General features: G+C 44.6%; 1 protein-coding gene across 2 annotated transcripts in view; it reads left to right on the forward strand.

The window, feature by feature from the left end:
• The first annotated feature begins 878 nt into the window (after positions 1–878).
• Positions 879–13,060, forward strand: part of ANKRD50 (ankyrin repeat domain containing 50) — a 39,444-nt gene continuing 27,262 nt past the window's right edge. Inside the window, exons 1-2 of one of the 2 annotated variants that reach the window (XM_059469810.1) lie at positions 879–1,059; positions 1,832–3,106. In XM_059469810.1, the coding sequence (XP_059325793.1) occupies positions 2,628–3,106 (479 nt within the window). In that variant the 5' untranslated portion in view covers positions 879–1,059; positions 1,832–2,627. Of the gene's footprint in view, positions 1,152–1,831; positions 3,107–13,060 lie in introns of both variants that reach the window. The other variant, XM_059469809.1, reaches the window with a different exon arrangement.

The raw sequence follows: 13,060 nt of genomic DNA on the forward strand, positions 1-13,060 counted from the left end.
TGATCCTTGATGGAAAAGCGCCTTATCAAAACTAATGCAGCCAGTTGCAAGGGGAGCAAATTTTAATGAAAATTCTTCCCTTGTTTTATCACAGACAAAATAAAGGAGGAGAGCTATTGCTTTGCTGTCATGGGTGGAAGGGGCTTAACAAGGGCCTCCTAAAGGCGTCCTGGAGCGAGATCCACCCTGTTTTCTTCCATATCAAAGTTGTCCTGGAGGAAGTCGTACCCTGGTTTCTTCCATATTTAGGTCCCAAGGGTTGGTTGGGATTCCCCAACTGTACAGCTCAAGGGTCAGTTTAACGTGGCAGGATGCGGGATGCCCCTTTGGAGCTGTCAGAGCCTTGGAAACAAGATTTTTGCATGTTTGTAAACCCCGAGGCACAGTTGGGAAGGTAAAAAAGGTTCAGAACTGCTGCTACGATCTGGGGAGGCTGTCAGGGTAATTAATGGGAGTTGTGTCTGAAACGGGGCACGAGCAGGAAAGGCAGTGAGAAGATCAAGCTCTGAGGTCCGTGCTTGGTTCGGAGATTAGACTGAGCCAAGGGCCCGTGGAAGCCCCGCGGTGAGGGGGGCTCGTCCCCAGCCAGGACCTTTTCCGCCCGAGTCCCGCGGGCTGAGGCAGCGGGGCCGGGCCGGGCCGGATCCCCGGGCCCGCGGCGGGAGGGGAGGCGCGGCCGCCCCCTGCAGGGCCGCGCCGGGAGGCGCCGCGGGAGCGGGCGGGACGGGGGCGGCCCGGGGGCCGGGACAAAGCCCGGGGCGGCGGCAGGGGCACCGCCCGTCTCCCTCCGCCCCAGATGTCCCCCCCGCCGGAGGGGAAGGGGGGCGGGCCGAGGCGGGGCCGAGGCGGGGCCGGGGCGGGCGGAGCGGGGAGCGAGGGAGGCGCCGAGCGGGGAGAGCACCGGGCGGGCTGAGGCAGCGGCGGAGCGGGGTGGCCGCGGCCCTGGCACGGCGGCGCCCGGGGGCGGGAGCCCAGGGGCCAGGCGGAGGAAGAGGAGGGGCGCGGGCAGCGGCGAGAGGAGCCGTCTGGAGCAGCCGCCGCGCCGAGGCGGCCACGGAGGTGAGCGAGCGGCGGGAGGAGGCCCCTGCCCGGGCGGGGCTGACACCGGCCCCGGGGCTGGGGGTCCCCGCCGGGTGCCCGTGCGGAGCCGGGTGTGTGCGCGGCGGAGGGCGGCGTGCACGGGGCGCGGAGCCGGGGCAGGGCTGGGCGCTCCCAGCGGCTCGGGGTTCCCCGGAGGGAGGGGGTCGCGCTGCCGGGCGGCTCCGCGCCGTGCCTGGCCGGGCGGGCAGGGCAGGGCAGGGCAGCGCCGAGCCCGGGCCGGCTCGGGCGGTGGCTCGGTGCGCGGTGCCGGCGGGGGTGCCACGGCGTGACCCCCGGGGCTGCCGGGCGCCGCTGCTGCCGCCGCGAACAAAGAAGCGTGCGGGGAGCAGCGCTGCCCTGCTGCTGCTGCACAAAGTCCCGAAAACGCCCGCAGCCGGCAGCAGGAACGCGGGGTGAGGAGAGGATTCGCTGGTGGAGCCTCGCTAGGAGGAATGTCTCTAGCATGGGAGGATATATTCGTTTCTCCTCGGGAGAAAATGCAAGACTTGCCGTGGTTTTGAGACCACTGTCATATCTGCTCATTGTTTGTTGTTGGGGATTTTTGTTTGTATGTGGCTGATCACGCCTCGTAACGACAAATTTTCTTTAAAACGGGTCTCTTGATTAATTCAACAGTATTAGGAAGAATAAGGAATTCGAGCCCTTGACTTTGGTCTTTGTTGTCTGCGTTTGCAGCTGACTGAATTATGACTTGCGTGTAGGGTTAAAAGTGCTGTCTCCTTTATTTCAGAGCTCTAGGGGAAGATGTTGTCTCTTCTGACATCTTGCGATTGAGATACCTGAGAACAGGTTCAGTAAGAATCAAGTTCCTGAAGAAGACACTACGAATGTATTGAAATAAGAAGCTGTAAACATTTTTTCCCTCCCGTCGCCTGTGCTGCATAAGAAACCGTAATGTGAAGCACTTCTCGGACACTCTCCCAGATGTATGAAGTCTGCAAAGCTCGCCGGCCAGACTGGCTTCTTTAGTCAGTGGTACTTGCCACGTTTGTGGTGTGTATATAGTACTCTGAAGAGAAATCGCTTTTTTTATGAAATTCCCAGAAGGAACATTTTATTATGGACAGCTTTTTCTGTATGTATATCCAGAGAGATTAATGCCTGGAGTTGAAAGGCGTTCAGTATACACTGCGAAGTTGGCTTTCCCTCAGCTTTTCCAGATGCATTGTCTCCCCTGTACGCTGGGAACACGCACAGCTGCCTGAGCCACAGATGCAGCCATGGGGCTGCGTGAACTTGTGAGCCACGCCAGGAGTCTCGCCCAGGGCTGGTCCCAGCCGCCGCTGCACGATGTCAGCTGAGCTGTGATGGTGCCGTGCTGGTCGCAGCACAGGGCACAGATGGAGTGACACCCGTCCTGCAGAGGAGAGGCTGCTGAGTTTTACCCTGAGCAAGGGTGCCCGGTTGCTGTCACCTCTGCCAAGTTCTGCGCACAGGATCGTCCCATGCTGGGATGTCTCCCCGCTCCTGAGGTGCTGAAGATGTGCTGCAGCTTATGACACGTCCAGGAGAAGAAGCTTTATAAAATGGCTCAAACCAGCTTGCTGCAGGGAAAGCAGTTTTACTGTAGGGAGTGGGTTTTCCACAAGCTTCAGCACTGCCTCCAGGAGAAAGCGAGCTGCGGCGGCAGCGCTGCCAACAAACCATCTCTTGTAGCCAGTCCTGGGAATAACAGCGGTGTTGTCTCCGGGAAAGGAGCTGCCTGGGGTGTGCTGCTGGTAGGAGGGCCCGGCAGTGGCAAGACAGCCCTGTGCACTGAGTTGCTGTGGCCAAGCTCACCTGCCAACCTGCAGCGAGGCTTGCATCGCCAGGCGCTGGCCTTCCATTTCTGCAGGGCCCAGGACTCGGACACGCTCTGTGTTGGAGGCTTCATCCGAGGGTTAATCGCACAGATATGCCGCAGCGGACTGATCCAGGGCTTCGAGGACAAGCTAAGAGATCCTGCTATTCAAAGCCTCTTGCAGCCCGGGGAATGCGAGAGGAACCCTGCTGAAGCGTTTAAAAGGTAAAAACAAATAAAAAAAAAAAAAAAAAAAAACCGACAAAACAGCCCTATTGAAAACAAACCCAAAATAAAACAAACAAGAAAAATCTGCTGTTTAGGCCTTCCTTCCAGTGAGCCTAAGATGCAGAGAGTTTAAAACATGTTTGTTTCATGGTTTGTTATCTCTGTCACAGCATGCAGACTTACCATGGAAAAATCTAACTTTGTCGTTATAGCTGACATAAATAAATATTTACTTTTAAAACAAAGTTTATTATTAATAGTGAATTTATTTACATTTGTGTGTTAGTACCCTCAGATGTAACTGGATGTTTTGGAAAGACTTGAAAGTAAGTGACTTCAGAGCGGAAAATAGCTATTCCATGGTCTCTGTGTGCCATAGAGGTAGGGCAGTTGTCCTTCACAGACCTGGAACAGACCTTACAGGACCCTTGGAAAAGCTTCCAATAACATGCTCTGTCTAAGAGGAAACTGGGCTAATGGATCTCTGGGTCTGATCCAGCACATCGGTTTTATGTTTGTCTAAAAATATGTGGTAGGAAAATGTCAATTAACTCCTTATGTTTCTTCTCACAATATGCACAGATTGTGTCAAATCTTTATTGCTGCTTCTTCTGTAAGTACTTCAAAGTGTTGATGGGATCAGGAATTGATCAAGAAATTGATCAGCCTGCCCCTTAAGAGGTTTGTCAGCTGTCTAAGCTGAATGGGAAAGAAACAGACTTGTTTTACTAGTGCTCCCTAACAAACCATAGTCTCCTGAGTATGTCACTGATAATTCTGTTTCTGTGAGTATAAGGGTGTATGAAAGGATTAATTACATGTATATAAGTGTACATCCATAGATACACTTGGAACAATATACAGTCTTGAGCACAGCCTGTGTCTATTGGTCTTTATTCCTTTGGGTCACAGTGAAGGAAAATTCTTGAAGGGTAAGGCTTGTCTTCATCAACAGAGCTTCAGTTGAATGTGTTGCCAGCATAAAACTTGTCTGCAACATTGGTTAAACTGAATTTTTTTTGGTACTGTGTAGTGGAGTAACTTTTTGTGGTACTAGAGGGTTTATTGCCTGTTTCCAGTTTAAAATTCCTCTCCTCTCTTTTTTTCTTTCCTGCCTGCTAGGATTGTGGAGGCAAGCACTGAAGCTGAACTGTGGTGCTTGCTGTCATTGTCATGGTGGTGTAAAAGTGCCTTCTAGTTCTGGGGGCTGTTATGTCCTTGCCTGCTGAATAAACAGGATGCATGTCCACATTGTTCTCAGCGTAGTGTCTTAAAGCAGATACTCTAAACCGAGACTAGTTCTGGATTTTTTGTTTGCTGCTAAGCGAATATGTAACTTGTAACAGCTATTAGGGTCCTAATTTCAGAGGTATTAAGCCCTCTTAAATTCTAATGAATAAAAACTGGGTGCAATTAAGTGTCTATAAATGGAATAGCAGACTGGCCATCTAGCTTCAGGCAGTCTTTTAAAATCATGAAAGTGGATTAATCTGGTGTGTAAGAGCCTGTTTATGTTTAAAAGTCCATTACAGGGAAATCTGACTAATTTAGTACAGCCAAGTTCTCAGTAAGAGCTGGAATCCTTCCTCTTCTGAAAGTGATTGCTTACTGCACTGAACAGGAGCTAGGTGAATGTCTTTAGACAAAAATGCAACCTAGAAATATAAAATACAAGAGATATTTGTTTAGACTGATTTTTATAAACATAGGGTTTATAAATGATGGGCTGGTTTGAGGAGGTCAATATACATGGTTCTTGGATTTGTACTAGAAAAATAAAATAAAAACAAGATCCAGCAATGGTCATTTCCTTCTCAAATTGTGCAGCACTGATTGTGAACTCCTGATATTACACTGGAGATACTTATGGGGTAGCACAGCAGCTTCAGTCAAGGAGGTTTTTCTTTTCACCCTTCATGTATTCCCTTGCTCCCACTTATCCTGATCTCTTGCTCTCAAAAGCAGCTGTGGTGGCTGCTCTTGGTGCTCCTGTTTGAGATTTAAGGGAGATGGGTGTTGGAGACAAGGGAATATAAGTTTTCAGCACTGTGGCACAGGACCAGGAGGTGGCTGCTGACAGCAGCACCCTGGGCTTGTTCTGCTGGGTGAAACAATCTCTGTCCACAAACAAGGGGCACTTGGCCACCCCCTTCCCACCATCAGACTCCTCAGTCATTTGTTTGAGGGACCTTTTGCTAGTTTATGAAGCGTGCAGGGAATGTTTTAACAGAACTATAATTTAGGATGTTCCGTGGTTTCTAAGCCTTGCCACTGAGCACTTCGATGCTGGGCTCTGTTCAGAGTTTGTTAAGTGGAGGCTGTTGTGGTGTGAGATGAGTTCTAGGAAGACTTTCCTGTCAGATGATTGCATCTCTCATTGTGTAAAGGCACTGAAGAAACACAAAGTGCTTCATCGATTCTTGCCTTATTTCAGTTTATTCAGTAGAAGAGGAGAGAGATTTTTTTCTTTAAAGGCACTGTCAAATTTTTGCTCTGCTTTTCACAGCTGCTCCAGACCCAGCCATGTATTCATGGCCTAAAATGGAAAGACTTCTCTTCATAAGTGCTAAACAAGATGATACCACTCTATTTTTGTGCTGATTGTCCCGGAAATACTGAGAAAGAAAAGCTTCTTAATGTCTGGTAACATGCTAGTTTATAAACAATGTAAAGTTTGTTAGCTAAAATGGTGACATGTTTTCCTGAAGGATGTTTCTTAAATAGATTTTCAGCAGTCCTGATGGTCTTAGTGATACATGTGCAAGCAAAGACCCTCAGAGTTAAGATGTTTCTCACACTGTTTAAATGTCTCCTCTTAAAAACTTCTTATGCATTTATAAGCTTTAAATGCCCTAAAAATTCTTTCAGGGGCAGATCTTTCAAAGAACCAGAAAGGCTGAATTATACAAATGTATTTAGCATTTTGAGTTTGTTGCTGCACTGACAGCTGAGAGAAAGAACAGCTACTTACATCCCTTCTCTTATCAGGCACTCAGTGCTGGAGCAGAAAGCAGCTTAAAATGTGAGGGAGAGCGCTGAACCCTCACACTCAGATTTTCAGTGAAAGTAAAGCAGAAGGGAAGGAAAAGATGTTACAGACACCAGAAGTTAAGAAATGATGTGATAAACAAAGAATTTAATTCAAAAGGACCATTAAGCTCTTCTTGCCTGTTGATACAGAAAAGTTAAATTCTGAGTAATTTTGTAATGCTGTCTCTAGGGTTGTTTTGGTTTTGCTGCAGCAAGTTTGTGCTCCCAGTGATTTGGGAGGAATACAGGCAGATACCACTTATCCAAGGCCATGAGGGCATAGAGCAACCCTGATATAAACTGTGGCAATGCTGAGATTTGTGCAAACCAGGCTGTAGAAAGGCAGTTCCCTAATGTTCCTGGTTGATGTTTTCCAGGCAGAGGAGATGACATTAAACACCCTCAGACAGTAGGGAAAGGCACATCATTCCCATGGGCTGTGCTGCAGTTGGGATTATTGGTGGGAGGCAGAGCTTGCTTCATTCACAGCACAGACAGTGTCTGTCACTAGGAGTGTGGGCATGGTTTGCCCTGCAGAGCTGATTCTTGTTTGCAGCCATTGCTCTTGAGTTTGAAAGAAACCCATGACCAGAGAATTTAGAGGTGGAAGGTATTAAATAACATCATGTTTTTCAACTCCTACCAAACTCAACCTTCAGGGTGTGTTGGTCTAGTACAAACTTAAACCAAACTTTGAATTTTGCTTGAGTGTGTTGCTACAATTAATAAATCACCAAAAAATAGTAAATTTCCACATCTTCCCCCTGCAGGATGATGCAGGTGGAGCTGCTTTGCTCTCATTCCCAGGTGAAGTTTCTTTCCATCTTCTAGGTGTCTTTTCAGGGAATTTCAAATCTTGTCAGACTTTTCACATCCTTATTCCTCACGTACTGAATTTGGGTCAGTGGTGTCCAAGTGATTTTTTGCTTGTGAGGTATCCTAACATTTAATTACTAAAGTATTTCTCATGCAACTATTTTAATGTAAGAGGCTCTAAGTGATTTTTACCAGGAAAAAGAATGAAGCTGTGAATTCAGATTTCCACTGTATTGCATTGCTAAAGTTGCACTCCCATGCAAGTAGATGTCCCTGATCAGTAGACACCCAAAAAACCTAGACATTTAAAAGAAGTAAAGCCACAAAACCAAATCAGAAAGAGCTGCTGAACAAATCTATTACTCTTTAAGAGCTTCACAGAAGTTCTCTGAAGCTGATGTTGCATCCTCTTTACCAAAAGTGAATATAGGGAAGCTGTATCCCAGAGCTTAAGTATATATATTTTTTTTTTCAGAAAGGACACCAGATTCTATGCATGCTGGTGCTAAATTCAGTGCAGTGGTTCCTTTTTCAGATTCCCAGAGTATCAGAGCTTTTCTTCTGTTTCTAACTCCTCATCTCTTCGTGAGTATCAGATTTGCCTTGTGATTTAACATGACCAATGATGTTAAGTGATTAATAGTTTTAAAGCTCTCTAGAATATGCAAATACCTGTAGACTTGAGTGTAAGAAAGAGGTGTGAGAGGTCATGTAAGGTTCTCTGCTGACTGCAAGTTTGAAGCAGGGGTTTATGTTGATTAAATTTGAAAGCCTTGTGTGAGTTGTGTGAGTCACTCCCTTGGACAGCATTGAAGTGCAGCAGGGCCCGTGCCAAGTGTTGTTATCTATGTAAAGTTCCTTCTGCCTGCTTGGAGAACTCCAAGGGGTTGAGCCTCTGGTGGTTTGTCTTTGGCAATGTAATGGAAACCTCATAAAGGGCAGAATTCAGAGGAAAAACCTCTGAGTGTCAGCCAGAGCTAACAAGTATTTCCTTCCCCCAGCCCTTCACCTGTATCGCCTTTCCATGCTACTAAGTTATTTATATTTTTCTTCCATCTTCCCTCAAAAGTTGTGTATCATCAGAAAGTTGCAAATTGTAGGTGATAGAGTTCTTACTCCTATCTAAATTATATGGGGGTAACAAGTTTTATTCCAAGTTCTGAATTCTTTGTCTGACAATGTACTAAAACAGTGGTTTGTTCAGCAAACCTTCTGTGACTTCTGTCCAGGGACTTTGAATCTGCAGTACTGAAGTGCATTTTTCCTGCTTAGATGAGGGAAAAGATTCAGACATTGAGTTGTAAACGATGACAAATGAAGTGTGAAGAAGCTGTTCATTTTTAGAACTCTTTGTGCCATCTTTGAAGTCAGTAATATAATTAAAATTATAATGGGTTGTGTAGGCTTTATTGAGCAATTAACTAGTGAGCTTTTTGTTGGTTTGGAGTAGCCTATTCTTAATTGCAAAAATCTGAGTGCATTTTGGAGGAAATTTGAGATGAATTAGGAGTATCCTGACTTTGTAGGGTACAACCCTACAAACTTGGAAGTTTCCCTTGCTAGTGAATTAATCACAGTGTGTGCTTCTACTGCAGTTTGCAGCACCCCAGTTCCAAGACTGCTGTGAAGAGGTCAGAGAGTTAAAGATACCTGAGCTTGGGCTACTGGAAACCCAAAAGCTGCTGGGATTTCTATCAATTTACTCTAGAGGACATTAGTAATTCAGTATTAATCCTTTGTAGGTGATACATGACTCAGTTTTTGTCACCCAGGTCTCAGACTGTCTGGGAGTGATCTACTTCTTTTTTTCTAATCTACTTCCTTGTGGAAAGGGCTGCTGCAGAGCCTTTCCCTGTGCTTCCAGAGCTTCACTACAATCTTGGGAGCTGTAGCTCTCCAGTGGTTGCAAGAGTAAATAGAGTTTGTTAGACTCTCTCAATTTTGTAGAGCTACAAATGGTAGAAACAAAGGCGAGCACTGACTGTATCCTGTGTCATGCCAAGAAGAATCTGAATGCATAATACATTAATTGCAAGATTCTTTAAGAAGTTAAACCTCCAGTGTGTTTGTTATACATTTACCACCTGTAAAGTTCAAATGTGCAGTTGACAATTGAGAAGGTTGGAAGGGGAGCTCAGGAAAATCAAGTCCACCATCTCCTTCACCAGACAGAAAAAGCTGAGGATGCTGCCTTCATCTGCTCTTATGCTTCACAGTTCTTCTAGAAAAAAAAAAAATCCATATGTTACTCTGAGCTGGTTTCTCCTTGCTATAATCCAAGATTTTTACTACTTAGGATGTTCTCCAGAAACATGGAGAATAAATTCTTTCTTTCCTTTTTGGGGCAGCCTTTTACATCTTTAAATACAGCTTTTTTTCTCTTTCATCTCAGCCTGAAATTCAATAATTCATTTTGTTAGTGTGTCCTCAGAGGTCACACCTAAGAATGTGGCATTAAAAATCCCTTACCTAAATAAAAGGGTTTGGTTTCTAAAGGGAATTTTTCTTACCAATGTTTGAGATGTGTAAATAGGCAACATTCTACTTCTGTACTTTCCCAGATTTTTGTCCATTCCTGCATCTTTCACTTATGCTTGACTAGAATCCTGAAGCTAGTTAGACCCTAGCCCAGCAGATCTTGATCTAATAGAAGATTGAATTCTCCTTTTAGTAGGAGTTTTCAGTTAAAAACTACCTCATTACAGTTATAATCATGTTGTTTTGTTTATCTGTGGTTTATTTAATACTCAACAATGATGGAGGCAAGATACCAACTGAAGATCGTACCAATTTATGGGAGAGATGAGAAACTATTTCTGTAAGAGCATGCCACAAGAGGGTTAAAAAGAATCTGCCAACTCAGCCTGTCTTTCCAGTGGAGTTGCAGAAGGTAAATTTGCATCTTGACTGTGCTGGAACATCTAAGTATTTCTGTGTAACTGGGTCTTTAGGCTTTAACTGGTGCTGTGTTTCGTAGGAAACTCTGTGTTCTGGTGTTCTCCAGCCCATTAGAACCGCTGAGCGTTGCCTGAGGCTTAAGTACTTTGTGGCATGTTTCTCTTTAGGCTTTTCCCTTAAATCTGTGGAGTTAACGGGTCACATAGCAGCAGTCAGTGTTTCTGCCAGAGCAAGCTGTATGTTCCTCTTTCATTGTATGGAAGCACAGCCTACAGACTGAACATAATACCGTTTAAGGTTTTAACCTTTTCAGATTAAATTACCATAAGAAAGTTTCCCCGAGGCATTTTAGTAATGACAACTTACATAGACCTTTTTGTCTTCTACTTCTATAGGCATTAACATTTTGGCTTTAATCAATGTGGCTCAGACTTAAACCTTACAGGTTTTCCTATAAGCTGTTTAGTTAGATGGACCTTCATAGCAATTCTTACTTGTTAATTATTTCCCTTCCCTTCAGTTTTCTGTGCACATGTTCATAGCTTGTGCAAGGGTTTAGGTTTCTTTTCCTGTCTTCTTTTTCAATGAAAAAATGAAAAGGATTTGGTGGATTGTGAAGCAGAAAGGATGTAGTGTGTCTTAAATACTGGGAGAAGGTAGTATTGAAATATTGCCTCCTGAAAGCCATGACTTGAAGAGGTTTCAGTTTCTTGTGTGTGATGATGTGTAACAATACACTGCGAATGGTGAGAAATCTTCTGTCTTTGTCCAGGAGCAAATGTGTCTCCAATAGTTAATGTCTTTACATTTTGTGATTGAAGAATGACTGCTGAAAAAGAAATAACCAGGCCAAAAAGGCAGGAAAAAAATTACATTGACCCAAGGGTTGAGTTGTACAGAGGTGTTCAAAGTATTGCAGGGGAGGTGCCAGAAAGAAGGAGGTGGGTAAGGTTCCTGGTCTGCTTGTTAGCATCAAAATGTGAGAAAATAGTGTGAAAATAGAACTGAAATTGAGATAATGAAAAGAAGGCAGTTGGGGAAATGTACATAATGAAGAAATAAAAGGGGCAAAACAATTGCTATCAAATTCCCCTCTGTGTCACATTTGCAGATAACTTCACACAGAGTGAGGACCATGCAGGCAGGTAGGAGACATCAGATTTTTGGGCTCAATTGTGGTTGCTGCTGTTTAAATTGATGGGAGTGAGAGGAAGGCTGGAATCAAGGATCATATGTGATGAGTGGACTTTGAGTCCACAGACCACCAGCAGTGCCTTTTCCTTGGTTTTTTTCCTTTGTCATGTCCTAATAAGAGCTGGTAGTGCTTATGTGGAGAAGGGAAGGTGGGCACCTTGCATGAGATGCAAGTTGTGTGCTACAGATCTGTGATATCTTAGAACGTGAGAGAAGGAAGGGGCCCTGGCAGCACCTTATTTTAGGTCCTGGAAGAAATAGAGCAGTGTTCAGAAGTTAAGGAAAGGAAAGTACCAGCAGCATAAAGATGACAGTAACAGGCAGGTAGGAATGAACCTCAGGAGGAAAATCTGTTCAGAGTGGGATTACAGCATGATCTCCATCTTAGAGCAGTTAATTAACAAGTCTTGGTTTAACTACATCAGCTCTCCTGCAGTAATAGTGAGCATGATACACTAAGCTGACTGTCTTTGCTGTACACGTTCCTGGAGTAGAGTTCAGCAGGACATTAGAAAAAAAGCTCAGTTTGTAGGTAAAGTGAAGGTGATCCATGATAAGAGAAATTGTGACCTGTAGGATCTTGGATTACCCTAAATGATCAAAGTCTAACAGATGGAAACTTCAGCAGTCAACAGCACAACACCAAATCATTCTGTGTTTCTATGCTTTTTTTGTTAATACCTTCTTTAATTTTAAATGGTGCTTTTCATCCACAGTAAACAATTTGTGTATGAATAATTGGAGGGAGGAAGTGGAAGTTGGGGTTTCTGTCACTTGTTGTGAGGCTACAAAAGCAGTTCCAGTACTAAATACAACAGTGCAGTAAGAGTATAGAGTCAGGGTTACACAGTGCTAACCTAACAGTGTTTCTTGAGAGTAAATTATGGTAACAATACAGAAAGCATCCATTGGAGCTTTACAGGCAAAACAGAAAAACTGTATCTGCTTGGGGCTGGGGATGGAAAAACCCAAACTGCAGGGTAGCTGATAAGGCCCAAGAGTGATGCCTGAGGAACATATGCTGTGAATTGTGCTTTGGGGAGTATGGGAGAATAATTCTGAATGGGACACACGAAAGCTGCTCCATCTGTTGCCTCTTCAACTAAGTGCAATAAACATTAGGATAGTCTGTTTTACTAAGATGGAAAATGAGATGGATAAAGATATGTGGTAACAAACAGGAAAGCTGTCTTTAAGTGCGCTTGACTAGGAAGGTAAATTCTCAACAGCTTTTCGTCTGGTATTTGTGCAGAGGATTTTCTCAAAATGAGGTTGGGCAGTATAATCCTGCAATCAGTTCAGCAGTGGAAGTGTGAGGGGCTTTGTGATGGTGTGCAGGACATGAGGCAGGCAGGTGTGGAGCAGCTTGGTGAGGGAATGATGAAGATTTTAAAATGTCAGGTGTTGATTAGCCTGGTTCTTCCAGGCTGGCAGTTCAAGAGCCCCTGTCCTGAAGGAGCAGCTTAGTGCTCAAACAGCCACTGCAGCTCCTCTTCTTCCTGCTTCCCAAACAGTAATGTTGGGGGTTTTTTCCCTTTGGAATGCCTAGGACAAATCTAATTAATTTGGGGATTGTCAGACTGAACTGCAGTAATGATGGTGGCTCTTTTATTGTGTGTATTAATCTACTGTATTCTCTTTTATGGGCATGGAATAATAGAACATAGTAAAGAAGCATATAGCCTCACAACAGGCACACAATTGAATTTATTCAGTGCAGTTTTCTGCCTGCCTCATCTGGGAGTTTTTCTGTTTCTTTTTGTGCTTAGCATTTCTCTCATGCCAGCAAATACAATCATATACCTGGAAAGAAATATCTGTTCCTTCAGTTGTGTTTATGCACTGCATAAATAGAAACAGAAAAAAGAAAGGGATTTTTGTCTATCTCCAAAATGTAGAATAATACCTACAAATTCAAATGCCTGTAAAGGTACAATAATTTCAACTCTGTTGTGTAGTGATGTGTTCAGATATAGAAGCTTATAGAAGTTACATATTTGTTTAACAAAGAAA

The sequence above is a fragment of the Ammospiza nelsoni genome, chromosome 4 (assembly GCF_027579445.1).
Source record: "Ammospiza nelsoni isolate bAmmNel1 chromosome 4, bAmmNel1.pri, whole genome shotgun sequence".
NCBI classification, from domain to species: Eukaryota; Metazoa; Chordata; class Aves; order Passeriformes; family Passerellidae; genus Ammospiza; species Ammospiza nelsoni.